At 33.7% G+C, this 23,267-nt stretch overlaps 1 protein-coding gene across 2 annotated transcripts in view; it reads left to right on the forward strand.

Moving 5' to 3' along the window:
- Positions 1-22,530, forward strand: part of LOC149776453 (cation-dependent mannose-6-phosphate receptor-like) — a 33,384-nt gene extending 10,854 nt beyond the window's left edge. The window contains exons 3-6 of one of the 2 annotated variants that reach the window (XR_016416045.1): positions 3,053-3,150; positions 6,154-6,280; positions 13,078-13,653; positions 13,702-22,530. Coding sequence is in view for 1 of the 2 variants with exons in the window: in XM_089940870.1 (XP_089796996.1) it covers positions 3,053-3,150; positions 6,154-6,280; positions 13,078-13,137 (285 nt within the window). In the remaining variant the exon portion in view is untranslated. Of the gene's footprint in view, positions 1-3,052; positions 3,151-6,153; positions 6,281-13,077 lie in introns of both variants that reach the window. The other variant, XM_089940870.1, reaches the window with a different exon arrangement.
- The last annotated feature ends 737 nt before the right edge of the window (positions 22,531-23,267 follow it).

Raw genomic sequence — 23,267 nt, forward strand, 5'->3', positions numbered from 1 at the left:
GAAAGCCTTACATAAAAGTGAAAATCTAGGCAGCCCTGCACTTGTAATTCCATCTTTAATTGATTAGGGTTCCTAGCTGGGTATGAATAATACTGAAAATCTCTTTTGCTTTGATCTACCAACCCAGGCGAATCAGTGTCAGTTGCATGATCAGATGTATCTTTGACTTGGTGTTCTAGCATCACATCATTGTACTTGACAAGATTATTCTCACTTGGATCAAAGTCATTAATGGTAACCGCTTTGTCGACTGTGGAAAAGAAAATAGTGGTGGATGATTTGTTTCTTGGTGATGACTAATGCGCTTTTGTAAAATCCCAGAGTGCATCATAACATGGCTGACTGTTTTTTGATAATGCAGTTATGTACAACCGATCCCATGTTAACCATCTCAGATCAGATTAAACATCAGTTGGATTTTCCTGGATCTGGATAATCCAGTGATTAGCACTGGAACTGAGTTGGGAAACATGCCACCATACTTGGGTGGTCTGGGCTTTGCCTGCACAGAGAAGTCAGTGCATATCAATGCAGACCTTTTTTCTCTTTTTGTAATGCCATGTTGTATGTCACTTGTTGAACAGCACAATCATGTCTTGATATTGTGTGCAGTGAGAGAACCTCAGTTTCTGGGACCATGTCCTGCCTTCTTATCCTCATCAGTTTCCTCAGGAAGACTTGTGAAAATGGTTTAGTTAAATGGTATGACATCTGTACACTGTCCAGGTTTCACAAGCATACAGCAGAGTCAGCAACAAAATGGCTTTGGAGACAAAAGGGCATTGTAGACCTTAAGTTTTGTTTGTGAACTGATGTCTCTGTGCTCACAAACATATAGTCTACCAAAGGAACACTTGCTTCAGCATTTCTGGTATTGGTTTCATCCTCAATGTGGGCTGCACTTGACAGTTTACTGCAAAGATAAGGAAACTTGTCCACCGCCAGGAGGTTTTGGCCATTTACTGTGATGGCTTTCCTGGTGCAGTTAGTGTATCACCTGTCTTCTTGATACTGATTGTGAGACTGAAAGTGTCATGAGCTGAAGAAGAATGGTCCATACTCTGTTACACGTCAGACTCGGCGTTGGCATTCAGGGAACATCAACAATTAGATTACAGATAGTCACTTCCCGTAACTTTGTCCTCACCTGTAGTCTTCTTAGATTGAAGAGCTTGCCATCATTCTTATATCAAATGTCAATCCCAGTGTCATAGTAATGGAAGGCACCAGTTAGCATGGCATAGAACATTATATTAAAGAGGGTTGGGGACAACACGCAGCCTTGCTTGACTCCATCCATGATATGAGTGAGCATACTATGAGAAGCCATTACAGAAATTCATCTGGCCTATGACCAATAGAGCTACAAATCAGAAAAAATAAAATGTTTGGACACAGTACTAGAAATATATGTGTTATTAAAAAGTTTCATATCAGTAAATCAAACCTCAGATGGCAGAGAATGAAAAAAATGGGGAAAATTCCTAGTAAGTACAGTCTTTGCTTTTTAAATGTTTGGAATAAACTATAAAATGACCTAATCTGATCCAAAATAAGAATTATTTTTTGTATGTTTAATCACAGTGTTATAGAAAAAGTTTTGCACATTCTGAGATAAGAGAAAGTGCTATTTATTTAGAAAATTAAGTTAGTATCACATCTAGACCTTCCAAAGGTATGTTCAGAGGAATTAAAATTAAAGTTAAAGACCTCAGTAACCTAGTTCACTAAACTAATCAACAATTATATAATGGCATTTGGACAATTGTTACATTTGTACATAATTTCCAGTCTGAACCTACTTTCAGGTGTGACATTTTTAATAAAAAGAGAACAAGTTATTAAATAAATCACATAGTTCATCTGCTCTGAGAAATCTGTTGCTTTTAGATAACCTCATGTTGGACAACATGGCTGCATTAGCTCATTGATAGATTAAGACGGAGATAGAAGGAGAGTTTTGTGATCATTTTATAATCAGTGCACAATGTGCTTGAGGATTTAGCTTTAAAGGATCATTTGGATGATTTGATAAAAATGGAAAACAGAAAAGTTAAGGATTTACCCATCATGGTAAAATGAAACTTCAACAAGCACAAAACTAATAATAATAATAATAATAATAACTATACATGTAACAATAAATTAGGTTACACCTGCTGCTAATAGCGTTTTCTCTCCAGACCCTATGTAGGGGCTTTTATTTGCCACGATTTACCTTCTTATATTTACCTATTGCATATCTACAGTTTGGCAGGTTGCATGGTGACTGATTTACGTGGGTGAAAGAAGAAAAGAAAGTCACAGAAAAACATTCCATATGTTGAATGGCAGTTGAAATATGTCCAAAAGTTGTAACCAGTGTTTTCTCCTGATATGATCCAACCATAATTAAACCAATTAAATGTTACATTTTGGTTAAAACTGAGATTGATTGCTACTGAGTTAATTTTGGAGGCAAATTTGACTTAGAAAAAGATACAAGTGTGTGAGGATCGGTTAGTCCAATATCTGTAGACAAATTGGATGAAATAAATAACTTTTGATGGGCTGGAAGTAACATTAATAATCCCTGCCAGGATTTCAAGAGTGAAGGTCTGGTTTTTCTCACCACATCCTTAAAATTACTGCCTATTGAAGGAAAACTCATGTGTTATCGTATATTGACAAATTCACAAGAAAGGTTTTTGGTAATATTATATTATCACAGATCTCTAGATGAACATTGTATTTGTGCATTTTGTGCAGATTAAATAAAAATGCATAAAGAAATTGTTTAATGCATTTAACTTACTCAGAACATTTTAAATTTAAGTATTTATTTCAAAGTTGTCAGCATATTGCTCCTGAAACTGAACCTTCGGTAGAATATTATTATATATCTAAATTTGTACTTGTGGTTGTAGTTTCCATCTTGACTACATAATCAGAAAGTTTTGTCATAATAATTTTGTTTACAGGTGAGATACATTTTCCACAGAACACTTGTTTTCATTTCCAAGTCAGTTGAAAGGCAGAATTTTACACAAACTTTGTCCTTTTTACATTTCAGACATTTGAGCTAAGAACCAAATATGGCTGTTACCCAGCACCCCCTAATCCTGAGCCAGGTCACAATGGAATCAGTATTGGCTCTGTTTTGGTAATCATGTAAGTAAATATTGTAAATACTATTTTTAAAAATAGAAAATAGAAAATTGCCATCATCCATGAGATGCAAAATTGCTCTTTTAGTTTAATGAAATCATTTTTAGATGACAATTATATGTAAAACATAAAAGCTTTTGTAGAAATGCACCAGAAAGCAGACATTTTTCCCTGAATTTTTTTATGGGGAGGACAACCCAGAACTTCCTCTCATCTTCCCCTAAGCACTTTACTCCTTAGGTACTGCCTGTGGCAGCACATCGTTCACCCCAAGATTTGTTTCCTCAATCAAAAGTATTTCTGCAGTTTTTATCATTTTCCAAAATTATGCAGAAGTTGTATTTAAGCGATCAGATACTGTTGTGCATTGTCTTGTCATTAGCTCATCTGTACAGCATAGAAAGATATGGGAAGTGTTGTCTTACCTTTTAAATGAGTATATTGAGGTATGAATCCAGCAAGTACTATCTATACTCACTTATAAGTCGAGACCAATTACAAACGACATAAGTTCTGATCTGTAATTTCATAATGCACTGGCAGATCAGGGTCTGTATTGTTTCTTATACCACCTACTCCTACCAAACTACACAGACCCAGATCTGTCAGCACATTATGGAACACCAGATCTGGGTCTGTGTATTTTGCAGTTGGACTCAACTTATAAGTGAGTATATTTAATACGTGTATCATGGTACATCACTAGTGAACTAGTTTTGCTGTATTTCTACAAATAGTAACAACATTGTTTTTATGCTTCGATCATCATTTGTTTCATTTAAATGTTTTGTCTCTTTAAATTTCTTCCATGTCTGTTATTCTTAAAAAACCCAGAAGATTTTAGGAAGATGTGTCAATAGAGAAAATGGTTGAACTCAGTGTTATATCCTGCTTGTTGTATAACAGTGATGGAAAATAGTGGACATGGTACTCGGAGTCCTGCATGAGCTGGTGCCAAATAAAAAGCCAAAATTATTCATCTGGCAGACTGTTTGGGTGAAATTCTCCAAGAAAGATGTAAAAATTATTAAATAATCAAGCCATTTGTTGGGAATATGTTGAGCTGAAATTGCAGGTGGGATGATGAACTTGACTACACACAATCACTGACACCATAGCATTCTAAATACCAATGCACCAGAGTTGAGAATATGCAAATTAAACAAGAGTCTATCTCTAGCTTGGATTTTCCCTTGTTACGAAAATCATTGGCAAAAAATGAAAATAGTTCTATCAAACACAGAAAGAAAACTTGAAATGGCCATAATGTTACCAGAAATCTCAGCTATATTGGGTGAAACTTTCTCAAAAAATCCTCACAAAAAAATTGTTAAAATTTTTTCATAGTGTCAAAAACTTGAAAGAAAAGGTTCAGCTAGACATCAAATTTGCTAATGCCAAAGATTACAGTAAACTTTTCTCTCTCAAGAGAACTTTAAGACTCTCTTGATCTTGCCAGATCTTGCCAATGACACTTAGCTGGATCAGATACAGTATTGCCATCCCTTATCATACTGGCATAAAGATTACAATTTTGATGACCATTTTATTACAGCATACTAGCACTTGACATGCTTGTGATATAAGCTATTTTAGTATACTCAATAATTGGATCAGTGGACACAGCTCCTTCATCTCTTTAGTCAAAATTATTTAAATAGTTATTAAAAGAACATTGGTTTCATTATATCTTAACATTGGTTTCATTATATCGTATCATTGGTTTCATTAGATCGTATCATTGGTTTCATTATATCGTATCATTGGTTTCATTATATCTTAACATTGGTTTCACTATATCTTAACATTGGTTTCATTATATCATAACATTGGTTTCATTATATTGTATCATTGGTTTCATTATATCGTATCAATGATTTCATTATATCATATCATTGTTTTCATTATATCTCAACATTAGTTTCATTATATCTTAATATTGGTTTCATTATATCATAACATTGGTTTCATTATATCGTATCATTGGTTTCATTATATCGTATCATTGGTTTCACTATATCTTAACATTGGTTTCATTCTATCTTGACACTGGTTTCATTATTTCTTAACACTGGTTTCATTTTATCTTGGGATTGACTTTTTCCATGACTTTCTAAGCTTTTTTGTCAGAGAACATCAAAGAAGACAGGTACAATACAAAATGTTAAATGGAAGTTTTAAACTTTCATTTATTATCATCATCCACATATCCACTTTTGGTTCTGAGAGAAGACAGGAAAAGTCAGAGTTAAAAGGTAGTGACTTTATTTTATGATAGTTTAAGAATATTCTGCACATTCAATTCTGTGAAATTGATAATAGACATTGTCCATATGTGATGCCTTTTGTGGATGTGGTTTGTGAAATTTGAAGAGCTATGCATCCATATTGAAATCAGCAGGGTTGATTGAACATTAAAGTCAAGCAAGCCATACAAGCAAGACTTTATATATGAACCCAAATTTTATTAATATAAAAATCAGTTTATCTTGCTATTTAAGCTCCTCAAATTATTATTTTTCAAGTAGTACATTACTATTTTGTCATGTATGATACAGTTTTTAAATTAGTCAGATAAGATTTAGAGTCAAAGGTCATAACAAAGAATTATTTTTTAATATATCTTATAAACATAATAGAAGAAATTGTTCATCAAATTGGATATTTTGGAGTTTCTCAAGAATATATGAGAGGATTTCAATAATCAGCAATTTCAAAGGATAAAAAGATGGAAGAAAAACGACTTCTCTTGAATTTCTATTAATTCTTTTTAACCATTAGAGCAGTCTTTTTGAGGAACTCTTATTTCGGATTTGTTTCTCATTTCACCAAAACCAATTGTTTGTACTATAAAATCTAAGCGAATTGGGTCAAAGGACTTGACATTCACATGCATGAAGGTGGATTTTATAGACTTAAATTTCATGCTCGAGCAACTCTGTTTAAGTTGTAGATTCTAGTCGTATTGAACTAGTCCAACAACATAATTTTCTTTTTTTTCTCTAGATTTTTTGTGTTGCTGCTAGTATACATTGTGGGTGGAATGCTGTTCCTTCGCTTCGCCAGAGGTGCCCAGGGAATTGAGATGTTTCCTAATTTAGCATTTTGGAAGGAATTACCATTCCTTGTTAAGGTAAATCCTAAATCCTCAACGTTGCTTTCTACACCCCTTCCTCTATTATTTGCACACAGTGGAGTCAATAAAAAAACATAGACCACAGTTTGAACAAGGGCATGAGTTACTGTATGACCTCTGGAAGAGCGTTTAAAATATTACTCAGCAGGTTTCAACACACAGCACACATGTGCCAGTGAAAACATTATGTATTATGTCATTGTTTCTTCATGGGAATTTTCATGTGAATACATTCTAATTTTACTGTAGAATCAGAATGAAAAGATTCTTTATTTCAAAAAAGGGTGACAACAACCACATTGAAATTCAGTTTTGTTTGTTTGTTACTATATTAGTAAAATACAGATGCTGCGATTTCATTGCAAGAAATGGAGAAAGTTCTGATCATCCTTGAGCAAACCGCAATGTGCCTATTTGCAAATTTTATGTTCACTATAATCCTTGGAACTTTCTTCTCCATTCTATCTGTGAAATTAATCTTTTCGTGTACCCAGTACACCATTTACTTTGATAAACTACTGTTTATTTTTAGATACTTTAATTATGTTACATGTACTTAGTGTTCTCAATGTTTGATTACCGTATTTACCGCATATGTTGGGACACGATAAAATAATTATTTTTTTCCTGTCCCAGAACTTATGGTGAAATATTTTTTTCACTTTGGTCACATGTCCCAAGACTTAAGAACGAAATAAATTGATATTGCATTTGTGCTCCCCCCCCAACTGCACATCGCAATAAAATAGATAAATAAAACGCTTAATTGATTATAAAAAGAAAGAAACTAACCTTGTGTTGTTATCATTTATTCCTTTTTTTCAACATGAGCATTAAAGAATAAAACATTTCCACGAAATCCGTATAAGTAGCATAGGCTTCCATTTGTGTGTGGTTGTGCTTAAAGGTTTGAACATGTTATCCGACTGAAAACTGGAGCCAACAAAATCGCATACAAGAGGGAAATAGTCAACTGATATCTTGAAGACGCCATTCACGCATAACACGGTGTTGGGTGCAAAATAATCAAGATTGAATTATATCCAGGTCTACTTTATGACAATATCTCGCACAAAAAAAATCATCATTTGAAAACACATTCACTTGAGTACAAGTGACAGTCTTTTCACCAGCTAGGGTTACATAATTATCTTTACTATAACAAGCACACATAAGCCCTGGTGGTGAATAAACACGACTGGCAGCAAGCAGTTAACTCCTTCTTTGAACCTACTGACAGGACATCAAAGACAAAAGGTTATTTTTATTACAAAGCAAGCGATCTCAGAAGCCGACCCCGGTTACTTTATTTTGTAAAGGATATCAATACAAAGGTTATTTTATTGCAAAGCAAGCCGACATCGGAAGTTGACTATGGATTCTGTGAAGTGAGCCGATTTGTTTTTTTTTTTTTGAATATACAAAGATTGCCAAGATATGGAAGCATACTTGGGTTCCTTTTCAACTGTATTCACGGGAATTTTGAAAATAAATTGAAACAATGGAACAAATTTCAAAGTGACACAATATAGTGCTTTGAGCACAGATGTCGATGACCCAGTGTCACCCAGAATATTTGGAGAAAATAAAATCATATGATGAATTCGTTAAGGCCAGAAGAGAACTATACTGTATGCCAGTATCTTGTAAATAAAAATCATTATTTTAAAACACATTCACTTGAGTGCAAATGACAATCTTTTCGCCAGTGTGGGTTACATAAGTATCCTCAGTATTTATCCGCAGACATCCGTGCACCTTTGTATTAATTATTACTAAAGATGCCAAGCACATATAAGCCCTGGTGGTAAATAAACACAACAGGCAGCCAGCAGTAAACTTCTTTGAACTTGCCGACAGGACATCAAAGACAAAGGTTATTTTTATTACAAAGCAAGCAGACGTTGGAAGCCGACTTCGGACTCGGAAGCCGATTTTTTTAAAGGATATCAATACAATAGTTATTTTATTGCAAAGCAAGCTGACCTCAGATGCCGACTACTGGATTCTTTTAAGTGTGCCAATTTATTTTTTTAGCTTTGAATATACAAAGACGGCCAAGATATGGAAGCTAACTTTGGTTCCTTTTCAACAGTATTCACAAAAAGTTTGACAATAAAGTAAAACAATGGAACAGTTTTTAAAGTTGCACAGTATAGTGCTTCGTGCGCGAACGTCGATGACCCAGCATCATCCAGAAGATTTGGAGAAAATAAAATCACATGATGATTCGTGATGGCCAGAAGAGAAACAGATCATTTCGCCAACAATATGATCATTAACATGGATGAAACTCTAGTGTACTTTGATCGCATTCCTGGACGGACTGACGACAAGATGGGCATCAAAAGTGTGAGAATTAGCAAGACTAGTGCAGATTTGAAAAAATCTTCCTTTTGTTCTTGCAGTTTCCACTTCAGATGGTGTGTTACCTCCAACAATTTTTCATGGTATGAGAAAGTTAAAAAAAGTATTCATGTACCAAAATAATAGACCGTACGTGTGCAGGAGAAGGGTTGTGTTCATGAGATGCTGCTGCAGTGGATTAAAGAGTTTTATCTCAAGTACAGTTTTATATTTAAAAAATAAAATTTCAGTTGGATTGCAATTTCTGACATGTAATTTTCGAATGATTTAAAAGGTGTCCCACAACTTACGACTCGAAAAAAACGATGTGTCCCAGAACATACAGTGCACAAAAAAATTACTTTCAAAATTAATTTATGGTGTCCCAACAAATATGGTGTCCCAACATATGCGGTAAATATGGTAGTCAATTAAAACATGTTAACTTAAACAGCTGTGACTACTAACTCTTATGCAGGTAGGATTTTCATACCTTTTAACTTGTTTTATTCTAGCCCATTTACTTGATTTGATACAAAGAGCAATTAACATGATGATGCAATGCAGATCAACTTTTAATTCATTGCAACCAACACTTCGCAAGTTGGAGATCTAAACACAGTTGGTACTTAATTAGGTTCTTGCAGAAATGCTCATGGACATTGCTGTGATGGTCAATTGACACTTTTTCATGGCTGAATACAAGAGTGCGTTTATAATTGTACTAAACCCCAAAAGATAAAACTAAAACATGAATTTCACTTGACAAATATACTTAACTGGTATTTACTTCATAAACTGTTGCCACCATTTGGCATTACTGACATTTTAATTGATCAAAATTCAGACAATTTAACAACTTGTAAGACTTCTTATTAAAACTTTACAATTTCATGATGTTGATTCAAATTTCTTGGCACTAGTCACCATTTTTTACTATAAAACGAATACTATAATCAAGGTTTAATTAAAAATAATTGATTACAAGTTTTCTTGTGTTCAGCAAAAAGAATCCTATTTTCTTGTCATTTTCTTTAAGAAAAAATTAAATTCATACCATTGCCTCCACATTATATAGATAGTAACAGAAGTGCAACTCATGAAATGTAAAAACTGACAGCAGTCAAATCCAACATAAATTGTGTTAAATTTTAATAAAGCATAAACACCTCTTGACCAAAGTTTTGTAAACCTGGTATGGTGCCATGACCCAATTCAGTCACTTCATGACCATTTTTTCACATGCTATAATTTATTTACCAATGAAAATTACATTTTTGGATTTTTCTGTACTGTGTAATTTTCTGGTTCCAAATCTTGTTATGGTCTTCCAAATAGGTATATGAGTTGTTTCCCTTGCTTTTGTTTGAGTCAGTGGACCTGTCAAGCTTTTCTTCATGTCCAGATGTCATTGATTTAATTCTTGACAATTAATCCATTTACTGATTGATAAATGTTTAGTTATGCAATCAAGTTTTTAAATGTACTTGCCAAAATAAAGGCTGGGTAACTCTCCAAGTGAGTTGAGAACCACTAATGGTACCAATGTAAATGATTTGGTTTGGTTTGGTGCTTTACCGCACAGCATTTTAAGTAGGTTATTGAGTGCCAAGGCAATTGGAGTAAAGTGCCTTGCCCAAGAACAAACCACAGTAGCTGATCCAGGCTGGTCCTATAGTAAGATTCAAACCTGCACCCTTTCCATCACGAGTCTGGCATGCTATACACTAAATGTAAGAAGTGCATTATCACAGTGGGTCTAAAACTCTAACTTTCAATTTCACCATGTCTACTGTGAGATTTGCATAATATGTGAGTTAGAATTGAATGTTTGCAACATTTATCAGAAAGAGATTTAAAGTGCCACCTATTCCCCACCCTCACCCACCCTACTTCCAACCACTATGACATCTTACAAACACAGCTGAAGAAGATGGGTTTATAAATCCTGGATTTAATTTGACTTAATACAAAAGTGTGACAGTTGATAAAGATATTATGTACACCAACTCTGCCTATGAATAAACCAGCTTAACAAATAAATATTGATGTCTTAAAATGAGATAAAGATGCTTTATACAGATAATTAAAATTAGAAAAAGAATCTGCTTGAAGAAACATAACACACTTTGATTGGAAACATGATTTAATCATTCCTGGTTTATTTTAGATAAGCTTTCACCTATTAAATATTTAGATATTGATTCATTGTATTATTTTAGGAGTTGACCATTGGTAAGCCATAATTGCTTGATCTTTTATCCACCATTTAATCAATCCATTTTAAATCAATGTCTTCAATTTCTTTCATATTCTTTGATTTGCATATGCCAATCTTTCTGTTATCTTTTTTGCAATCTTTCTGGCTTGTGTATCGGGATACATTGCATGTTCCCATTCGACCTGGCAGAATATGCTTCAGGTGCCAATATGACCTGGCAGAATGGAAAAACCCGAATTGCAATATCAAGGGGGGGGGGTAGTCACGTGATCATGTTTATATCAGGTACACAGAATATGGCCTTGATTACACCAATAATTTTCTCTAAAATAAAAAAATAAAAAAGAGTTGTTTACATCTTAAACTATGTAGGCCCATCATGACCTTGGAAACAACCAATCATTTTAAAATAAAATAGAACTTTGTTTACTAATATTGAATCAAGGTCAGAAATTAGATCAACACCTGGTGTTTATGAAAAGAATGATTCAGGTCAACCAATTTTCTGAAAAAAATATCATCTCCAGTGAATAAATTTACATTACAAAAGCATATAAGAAAAAGAAAAATATATATATTAAATCAGATATACGTAACATGTATACATCACCAGTAGCTGCCATTACTAAAGTAGAAAAATCTATCAACAACGTTATACAAATGATGTGAATCTGGCAGTAGATATGGCCTAGATACTAAAATAGTAAAATCTTAAGATAACTTCTCAAGCAGAATTGGACTAAATTTGAAACAAAGCGTCTTGCAATTAATGGCCATCAGCTTTTGTAGAAATAAGTGCTGATCATCCATGACATATGGTTCCCAAGTAGTACAAAAAGAAAAACATTTAAACAACTTTATCTTGAAAGCAGCTAGACAGAATCAGACTAACTCTGATTGAAAGTATCCTGGTGTCAAAGTCTTTCAGTATTGGACAAATGACAATGGTGTGCTTTCAGATATGGATGAAGATACTAAAAGTAGAACAACCTAGAAACAAGTGCTTTCATAATATAGACAATCAACAATATTGAAAGAAATTCCACAGAAAGCATTCTGCTGACTCAGATTTCTAGGCAAAGGTTAACTAACCAGGCAAGCAGTCTCAGGCCAACTTGGGCCTCTTATATCTGTAATGGCTAAGTAATGAGCATGATGACATGTGCATGATGACACAAACTAGTATCTGTGGATTGTTATCAGATACATACAATGAATGATGCCTGTTCAGTACTCTTGCTCTTTGAAAACAATAATTGCAGATTTAATCAAAATTAGCATTCTGTGATATCTTTAGAGTATCAGAGATCAGTGACCTTATATCTATAATATTAAATTCACATGACATGATTAAGATTTATGTTCTGGTTTATCTGATAGGCATGTTAATGTTTACATATTGGGAAATGTTTTGCTACCAAGTCTGGCATTTTGGAGCTTCGTAATTATATCTATAATGGTTTAAATACTCCACACAGGAAAAGGGGGCCCCGAGTGGCCAAGTGGTCTAAAGTGCTCACCATTACGGATCACTGCCATCTCACCTCTGTTCGAGTCTCAGATTCTGCCATTGTGGGTATGTGAGAAAGCTTGCCAGTAGCTTCCCGTGGGTTGGTGGTTCTTTCTGGGGTTTTCCCGGGTTGTTCCTCCACCATTAATACTGGCCGCCATGTATAGCCTATCGTGTGCTGAAAAATGGTGTTAAACACAGCAACAACAACCACACAGGAAAAGAATGAAATGAGAGAAGAAATAGACATCTACTGGATTTCTCATGGATTCCACAAAATTATTTTCAACCAGTAGATTGTCAGCCTATTTTCAACTACTGAAAATATTTTTATCAGTCTTTGCACAACATATCTCATGCTTAGACATGGTCTTTTTCTGCCTTAATCAGGTTGTAGAGGTCAAGGACAAAGCAAGGAAAATGTAAAACTGTGACCTGTTTCTACTTCACTTTTTTCCATGTCTGCTCTGTAACTTTTGAACCATTGAAGATGTGAAAATAAAACTTTTTACATATTTTATAACTTGACAGTGTGTTACATGATGGTCAGGTCTCTGGATCTAATTTCATGATAGCTAGCAAAATGTCATAGGTCTGGTAGATTACGTGCTGTTTTCAGTAACCTTGTTGAAATAAAGAAAAGCTTAGAACCAATGCAAGCCACTAGACTTTCAATTTACTGCTGATATTATGTTTCTCACATTTTCTGTATTACAGGATGGTATAGTATTTGTGTTTCGAGGATGCAAAACAGATGCGACTTATACCAAGATATAATCATCAAGGATGAAAATCTCAGGTGCCTGTCCACAAACCTTAAGAGTTATTCCAATTTTCTGCAGTGTTGTAGCCAGTAAAATTCATGATCCTGTGCTCAATTTCATTTTGTCTTGTCTGAAAAGTATATAGTGTCCTATAAGTCAGGTTCAATGGCAAACAAGATAGATCTTAATTTGGCAGATCATTGTTTATGTTCATTATTTTTTTATTAATTGCAAGCACCCAGATTGACCAGTGCTTTATGTGAGATCAGATCTGGACCTATGTAGTTAGCAATTGGATCTGACTTGTAGCTGAGTATATACAGTATCTGTAGCCTATTATTTATGTTTAGGCAGCAATGGTTGCCTGCAAAGTTTACCTGAGGTAGTGTTTATTTTCTCACAGCAATGGTTGCCTGCAGAGTTTACATGAGATAGTGTTTATTTTCTCACAGCAGTGATTGTCTGCAAAGTTTACATGAGGTAGTGTTTATTTTCTCACAGCAGTGGTTGCCTGCAAAGTTTACATGAGGTAGTGTTATTTTATCACAGCAGTGGTTGCCTACAAAGTTTACATGAGGTAGCATTTATTTTCTCACAGCAGTGGTTGCCTACAAAGTTTACATGAGGTAGCGTTTATTTTCTCATAGCAGTAGTTGCCTGAAAAGTATAAACAAGAGGTAGTGTTTATTTTCTCACAGCAGTGGTTGCCTGCAAAGTTTGCATGAGGTAGTATTTATTTTCTCACAGCAATGGTTGCCTACAAAGTATAAACAAGACATATTGTCTTTTTTCTCACAGCAGTGGTTGCCTGCAAAGCATAGATGAAGCATACTGTTTTTTTCTCTCACAGCACTGGTTTCCTGCAAAGTAAAGATGAGGCATAGTGTTTATTTTCTCACAGCACTGGTTGCCTGCAAAGTATAGATGAGGCATAGTGTTTTTTTTTCTCTCACAGCACTGGTTGCCTGCAAAAAAGTATAGATGAGGCATAGTGGTTTTTTCTTTACAGCAGTGGTTGCCTGCAAAGTATAGATGAGGCATAGTGTCTTTTTTCACAGCAGTGGTTGCCTGCAAAGTATAGATGAGGCATAGTGTTTTTTTTTTTACTGTTGGCAAATTATAGTTAAAGCATGGCATCTGTCTTCAGGAAGTAGTGGCCTCAACATTATAATATTGTATGAAGATTTTGAGTTTAGGTTTCAGAAATTCATATTAGGGATGGATATTTCATAGCCAAATTACCATAGCTCTACAAATCTCTTGTTTATGTTGAGTGATTGTGTGAACTTGAGTGTGAAAGTCATTAATTTTCAGCAGAGTTGACAGCTACATGTTGGCTCAATTTGAGTTATTTCTGCATGATTTTAATCAAATAAAGTCACTTCTCTGTGTGTTCCAAGCATTTCAAAATGTAACATGGTCAGATATATGTCAATATCTTGCTACACTCTTTATACTGGAGTCAATAAAAACAATTGACTGTTATGACTAAGTCAAGGTTGAAGTTGATGCACTTCTGACCATGTTACACTTTAAGGCACATGGAACTAGTGATTAAAAGGAACTTGTGGAGGTAAGGTTGTCTCATGTAGACAAATAATAGAAAAGTTACCTGGTTCCATCAAACCTTAATTTTTAATTCTGATTGAGATTAATGGATTATCATACATACATGTACTCAACTATAAGCCAGATCTGATTCATATGCTTTCATTTGCTCTTTTCTACCTTTATTTTACTTTCATCCGATGTCTCTTACAGGGATTAATTTCCAATCTTTATAATTAATTGAATTTTGTTTCATTTTTATTTTAACTAAATCCAATCAACTTGGTGAAGCTTACTTCCTAACTTTTGTTTTTACAGTATAGATGTATTTGTCACTAATTACAAGTGAATTTTTTCAATCTTTTGTTTTTACAGTATAAAACTGATGTATTTGTCACTAATTACAAGTGAATTTATTCAGTCTTTTGTTTTTACAGTATAAAACTGATGTATTTGTCACTAATTACAAGTGAGTTTATTCAGTCTCAACAGCTTCTTGGGAATTATTTCACTTTCTGTACATTTTGTTACTTTTCTGGCTGGCATGTACATTTCTTTTTTATGAAAATTAAATATTGAAGATATTTCTTTTATTTTTCCATTCTTAAGTTCTTCAGATGTAACAAATTTTATCATGATTTTTTCATGAGTGCAAATATAAATTTTCTCATCATGCCCTAATTCAACATAGTATATGTTTATTCATAAGTTTTACTTAATTGTGAGATGTTTTATAACCTGAATCATAAATATTCATTTTGCTGTGATTACAGGCTTAATATTTCTGCAAAAATTTGAACGATGGTTGTGAAAAAATGGGGGAATCCATGGATCTCCTTACCTACTTGGTAGATGTTGTGACATTTTACATAGTATATGTTTATTCATAAGTTATACTTAATTGTGAGAACAACATATGTTTTATAACCTAAATCATAAGTATTCATTTTGCTGTGGTTACAGGCCGAATTTTTCTGCAAAAATGTGAACGATGCTTGTGAAAAAGTGGGGGAATCCATGGGTTCCCTTACTACTTGGTAGATGTTGTGACATTTAAATAAATTTGGGTGATTATAAGTACATTGTTCATGAAGCTTCTGTAAACAAACTGGTAGAAAGGTCAGTGTGACACATGCACCTGCATATAGCCCATCCTTAATTAATTTGGGTTGACAAAACCAAGCATGTGCTTTGACTGTCCCAGTGTCACTTTCAGCATGGCACATGCATCTGTCATAGGTGTCAACCCCTTGAGATGCAAACCTGTACATCAGACCAATAAAAACTTTACAAAAACCAGAAAAACCTTACATGAAAAAATGTATTCATACATATAGATCAACAGTTTTAAAACAACAAATGCTACACACAAAGTATTTTTACACATATTTACATACTTATTTACATTTCTGAAACTTTATTTCATTAATTTTACTTATAACACTATCGTCTTCCTGCTTTGGCTAAACAAAGAAGCTTTTGATGGATGCTTCCTTCTTCATTTCAAAATGTCTTTCATGCAGTTCTGTCCTGAATTGTTCCTCCAGATCATATATGCTCGACACCACCACTTTAATGTCTTTACTGCATATTTTACAAAAAGCATGTAAAGATCCTAACTTGGATACATCTACAATGCCAGGGAAGACTTTAATCCAATCAGCCTGAAACTTGCCAAGACTTCGGTCAGTGTCTTTAAGCTTGTGTTTCTTTGAGTTAGGCTCAGCCATTTGTTGGGTGGAATATTTCAACTAGGGGAGAGAAATATAACTTTTTTTAAAATTTAGATTTGACATGTGATATAGGAAGATCTCCCAATTACAAATATGATATGAATTTATATTTTTCCCCATAAACCCCAAGATATTAAGCCATGATCTCTCCAAAAATTGAAATCTAGAAGAAAAAAAATTCACAAGGTAGCAGTCCCAAAGTTTATACCTCCTAAGCTGTTGATCGTTTATTAAAATTGCGTTTCTGGTGTTTTAAAAGTTATGAATTTGATATATGGTGTGCTGATTTTGGTCACAAACTCGATACAAATTGGCAGTGATACATATTTTCGAGCTACGAGAATGACGTCACTCAGTATCTGTACTACTTCCATCTTTATGGCAATGCATCTTCCTGTTTGCATTATGTATCTGACAAACATAACTCAAAACTATAAAAGCATGATAAAATTCTGGTGCTAAAATCAGTAGAGCATATTGTGTGCATCCGTGACTCTTGGCATAAATTTTTTATAACGAGAATTCAGTGAGACTAGGGTGGCCCAAAACAACCAGTCAAGAAGAAAAAAGATTTTTGAAAATTTTTTTTCATTTTGTACGAAAAAAGCGTACAAAACAGTTCTATGGCCATACACTGATGAAATAGGGAAAAAACATACAATTACGGGTAAACCATACAAGTTGACACCTATGATCTGTAAACAACCTATTCTTAACTTGGGGGTTGGCAAAACCAAGTGTAGAGTATATGCTGGCACTGATGCAATATCACTATCAACATGACTGATACATCTGTATACAGCCTGTTCTTAATTAACTCAGGGGTTGGCAAAACCAAGTGTAGAGCATGTGCTTAGACTATCCCAATGTCAGTTTGTGTAACACCTGTACACACAGCCTGTATTTAATGAACTCAAGGATTAGATAAAATAAGTGTACAGCATGTGCTCTCGCTGTTCTGGTACCGATGTCACCATGTTTTTGTCAGCTCAAATACGTGATCTATCCAATAAGATCAAGAACAAAACAATCATAGAGACAGTATATATTTACAACCAGCAGAAAGTTCTCGTCTTGTGTTGGAAATAAAACATGTCACTGAGTCTGATCAATAGTATTTTAATGCTAAACAAATATGCTGAGCTGGATGATCTGGTTGGATTTTGTTAGTAATAAAAATTGTTTTACATAGTTGTAACACGCATGGAACATGTTGTCATGTTATGTACCTGTAAAATTGTTTTAGGAAGTGAATGCAGCTTCAACTCATTCTTGAGAAATGTAGGGCCCAAGGTCATGGTGCATAGAATGCAGACCTGCCAACCTGTACGATTGATTGCAAATCATCTGATAATTACCCAAAAATTTATGGAATTATATTTTAAAAAAGTTTTAAAAAAATAAGATTATGATCAAATCTGGATACTGACTTGTCCATGTTTGATCCAGATCCAAGTTTAATATTGGATTCAGGGGATTTCTTCAAAGAACCATTCTGACTTAACAGGAATAAGTCAAATGCTGAAACTCTCCCATATTTATCACACAAAATGCCTGCATTGTGGAGCTGTTGCATACCTAGCAATTTCTGATAATGGCGCCCAATGAGCAAAAATCTGTTGCAGATGAAAAAGACAATAAGCCTATTAAAAAGTATAAACAATTAGCACATAAGTATAAAAAGGAATATTCAGAGTTTATGGGGATACATAGCAGGGTAGTCAACAATTACATTTATTAGACATCATGTGCTGATTTGAGCATGTCTAATGGTGGAAGAGAAGATAGTCATTGCTGCCTAAAATTCAAATGAATCCTAAGATTATGTCAGGTTGGGGGAATAAGCAAGATGTCTTTGATGTCCTGGGGGTTTCTGCAGTTTCTGAAACTGTACTGGAGGTAACCAAAATCTAAGGGTGCTTTACAAACTTTTAGTTGAATATAATGTTTGCCTCTGCTGCCTCAACTTCAGATAACAATTCTAAAGTGCTCAGATGCATGTCTCCCCAGTCGACCATAGCAGAACATGGTATTTTGTTATACCTTACTGAAAATTGACTTAACTTACTGAAAAATATCTAATGCATACTGGGAAAGTCTTGGGTTGGCAGGTCTGAGAATGCTTGAGCTTGCCTTGGTATTATATAATTTAGGATTGAAAGCCCAGTATTTCATGAAAACCAATCAGTAACCTTTATCATTGAGATGCTCTTGTAATTTTATGGTTTTTTATTATTTTATAGCATGTGAAAGAAATGATGCTTTATTAAGTGTTTGAAATGGCATGGTGTGTGAATGATACTCCACTGTACTAAATATAATACCATGCCTTTTAACATGGTATTGTATAATAGATGTCTAGGTGTACTGTGTCACTTAGCAGCTTGACAGTTTTAAATAATTGCTTTTTTACCTTTGAGCAAATAGGTGTTCAGCTTCGGAAGTTACGGTCAGAATGTGATAAAAATTTATGTTTAACAACTATAACAATTTTCATTTAGTCTTTGTTATAATAGCTGAAATCGCTTTCAAGTTATACACATGGAATTATTTCAGAATCGATGGACACAAGCTTGCTATGTAAGGAAGTGGTGAATAATTAACTTATTACAGATATTGCATATCAGTAACAATGCTAAACTAATTAATATATTTAAATTGTGCATTATATAATTAAAGTTTTAATAGTAACTGTCAAAATACTCGTGGGTCTGTGTTATTATTTTTGTTAGTATTATTGTTATTATTATTAACAGAAACAAGAGATCTGTATTGTTTGCCTTCTCAGCACATGAGATTATGTGTTTTTCTGTCAATAGTTATGTTGGTTTTTCACTAGAGAATATAATGTTATGTAATATTTGCTGATCTTTTTGCTGAATATAAATTTTTCTTGATGTTGAATTTTTCATCTGTTTTTTTTAATGCAGATGGACACCTGTATTATCATTGTGACTGATTATCTCTATTTAAAATATTGAAAACTTCAAATGTCTGAGTTCAGTTGAGAGTGGATAAGATTTGGTGATTACTTGCAGGAATAAATTAGATTTTTCTAATGCAGTCACTTTTACATATTCAGAAGAGTGTGATTAAATTCATGCATAATTATCAAAATGTGATATACATTAGAAATCTCAGTGAACACCTTGTATTATATTTGCTTTTGATAATACTTGTAATGGGACATAACACTGGTTAGACTTTTTTACAGATCTGTCCTTGGCTGGATAATCAGCTTAGTTAGAAACATAGTTTCCAGAGAAGAAATTTAATAAACTTATATGTACTTAGATTAATAATTCAAAAAGAAATCATTGGACTCGATAATGTATTTTTAACACCAACACACATCCAGTGCTTGATGTCTATATGTATTTCTTAGTACATATTGTGAATTATTCATAAGGCAATACATTTATGGATTGTCTTTATCTTTTAATTTAAACAGTATTCATTTGATAAACATTGCAGTTTATACTTTTAGTTTTGCTTTATTGTTTTTTGCTTCAAGATAGTTAAATCCCCTTCATTGTACGATGTGATTCAGTTATTAAATATAGAACGATGAACCAAAGTAGCAACTTATTTTAAGTGGCATAAATCAAATTTCAGCATTTTTGTCAAGTGGCATAACTCTAATTTCAGCATTTTTGTCAAGTGGCATAACTCTAATTTCAGCATTTTTGTCAAGTGATATAACTCTAAATTCATCTTTTTCGTCACACCCATGCTTGTAGTGACCAAGACAAATCAATCACTTTCCCAATGCTAGCATTATCCTCAGAAGTTGGTTATGGTTAAGGTTATTGCGTATCTATGGTGCCTTACCATTTAGCTATCTTTAGGACAGTTAACTATTTCCTCTGTCCTGTGGTGATAGTATTCAGTGAACATCAAGTGCCAAGCTATGCAAATCAATTGTTTATATAAAGGCTGTATGTTCCTGGAATATATCTTTGTTAAAAAAGTAAATCTCACTCTCTCATATAGTTTTTCATAAGATTTATTGGAAATCATGTTTTTATATACACAATGGTAATGATCTGACAAATCATTATGTTGGGAATCCTGTTATCTCTGAACATCTTGAACAACTGGGGTTTTGACTGGACATGGCCACCATGACATCCATCTTGCAAATCTTGTTACCTCTACTCCTCTGTAACTTATCGTAATATATACATGGGGTTTTCACTAGAAGAATTATGATTTCTATCTTAAAATCTGGCTAATTCTACTATATTGACATGAGGATTTCACAAGAATGTTTATTATGTGTACTTGATACTGACTGACAGTGGTACTAATCTGACCTCCAACATTGCCACCAAATCTTATTTAATGTTGCTAATTACTGGCTTGTTATTATTTAACACAATATGTGGATACATCTGAAGAATACCTTGAATGGTGTCACTTCAGTAAAAGAATTATAGCTTTAACCAAACTTTGCATGTGATCTGTACCTTGTCATTTTCTGAGACAAAATCAAGTGCTCTTCTATCCTTGTTATCAGGTTCCAGGTCAAAGGCGATGATGAATATATAAAAAATGTGGTTACAGGTATCTTGTGAAGATTAACTCAGCAAAAAACAGTTTTGTTACCAAATCTGGTAAATTGACATTTTATTAGAATATTATAATGTTCTAACATGCATATTGAAAAAACAAAACAGGTTTTCATACACACAAAAGTTTTAGTTAAAAAAATTTATTCATAGATTTTAATTTAGGACTGAAATTGTACTACATATTACATAATTACCACTGATTTCATTTATGTCTTTACATATTTACCACTGATTTCATTTAGTAGTGGGGCCCCGAGTAGCCGAGTGGTCTAAAGCACTCTCCGTTACGGATCACTGCCATCTCACCTCTGTCTGCGTGGGTTCGAGTCTAGGATTCGGCTAATGTGGATATGTGAGAAAGCTCGCCAGTAACTTTTCGTGGGTCGGTGGTTTTTCCTGGGGTTTTGCCAGGTTCTTCCTCCACCATTAATACTGGCCGCCATGCATAGCCTATTGTGTATTGAAATATGGCATTAAATCCCACAACAACAACAACAACAACATCATTTAGTAGTCTTTGATCTTGTAAGATTGAAATACAAATCAATAAAACAGATGTTTGGTTACTTTAAGTCATATCCATAAATACCTAACTTTGTTACTGCTTACTAGTTTTGAATCCATCTGGTCTGTATTAAATATTTCAAAGACTTTGACATTAATCACTATTTCATGTACATACTGCTTGTAAATCATTTGGAACTGTAAATTTTCATTCCATTATTCAAGGTGATGGAGAATTTACATGTCTTGCAGTACAAGACCCAACACTTATGTACTAATTTATATGCATAAGTAATACTTAAAAATAAAGACTGTTAGTTGACTTGTAGCCTCATTGGTCATCGGTCAGCCTGAATAATTAATATGCAGTAATTGATTGACTGTTATATAGAGGTCAGTTATGGTGGCCTTTCAAATAGATCTAGCCTCTTTTAAGAGGGATGTTTTTTGTTTTATTTTAATTAAATTATTAGCATTTATTATGTTCACATAATGTAATTGTTAAAGTGTATTTTTATCTGGTTTTTTATCACTGTCAGTATATTTTCTTACCTTATAGATTCACTTATAAGTTGAGTACAATAGCAACATTGACCCTAATCTACTGCTGCATAATACAGCAAAAAATCTGGGTCTACAGTGTTTTATCAAATATTATTTCTTACAAACTGCATAGACTCAGATTTTTATGATGGCAGATCTGGGTCTGTGCATTTTGAAGTTGGACCCAACTTACAAGTGAGTATATACTGTATCTATGTACATTTTCTTTCTATTGGATCTAGTTTTTTTAGAGGATTGAGTGAAGGGTACAAGTTGACTTTCAGAACAGTTATGAAATTCTGTAACACCATTGCTGTTTTGACAGACATCTTGCCAGATGAATGCAGAGAGTGCTAATCAGAGATAATGTGTAATTTTCATGGAATGCTGAGACATTTATGGAATGGTTTACATGTTCTAATGATGAATAATTGTTCTGAATTAATGTCATAGCATTTTACGGGAATGTATTCATTTATTTTCAAATAAAATTGTATCTTTTCATTTTATTGATTTTTTTGTTATTTCCTGTATTTATTGATGCTAGATCTGGTGCATTTTTGTGTGCTGTAGTTCCTGAGAAAGAAATAAAAATGTTGGTAATGTTTCTTTTAATCACATGTTTAAAAATTCTATGGGAGGAGACCAAAACAGAAAAAGAGAATTCCCAATAATAGTAGAAAGGCACCAGTCATCATTTTTGAGTGAAAAATAATATTTTCATTGGTAGATGTAATTGTGGATTGCAGAAGGGTTACTGTTGTTTGCACAAACATATCACAGTTTGTTGGATCTTGAAATTCATCACTGGGGGGTAATCACATAAATTGCAGATGAAATGATTATGCACTAAATACATTCAAACAATTTGGTTTGATGCGAGTCAAAGGCCTGTGAACCTTTCTACTAAAAAACATTGATGGAAAAGTGAAATTTCATGTAAGATGTTCAAAAGTATTTTAGACCATTTCGTTTATATCATCCTTGGCGGGCTAGATCAACTAGATCAACTCTTGAGTCATCAGTGTCTCCACCCCCCACCTACTGATGTTGCATTGATGAATTGTACAGGAGACATATCATTTTTTGACAAACTCTTTGTTTTATATTATGACACATACATTTTGCCTGTCTAATAGTTATTCAGAATACAATATTTTGCTACAGTAAATGAATTTAAAAGATTATATCAGAACCTTTTTTCTCCTCTAAGGATCAACTCCAGTTAAAAAATGATAAGC

The sequence above is a fragment of the Sinohyriopsis cumingii genome, chromosome 18 (assembly GCF_028554795.1).
Source record: "Sinohyriopsis cumingii isolate HCF-2022 chromosome 18, ASM2855479v2, whole genome shotgun sequence".
NCBI classification, from domain to species: Eukaryota; Metazoa; Mollusca; class Bivalvia; order Unionida; family Unionidae; genus Sinohyriopsis; species Sinohyriopsis cumingii.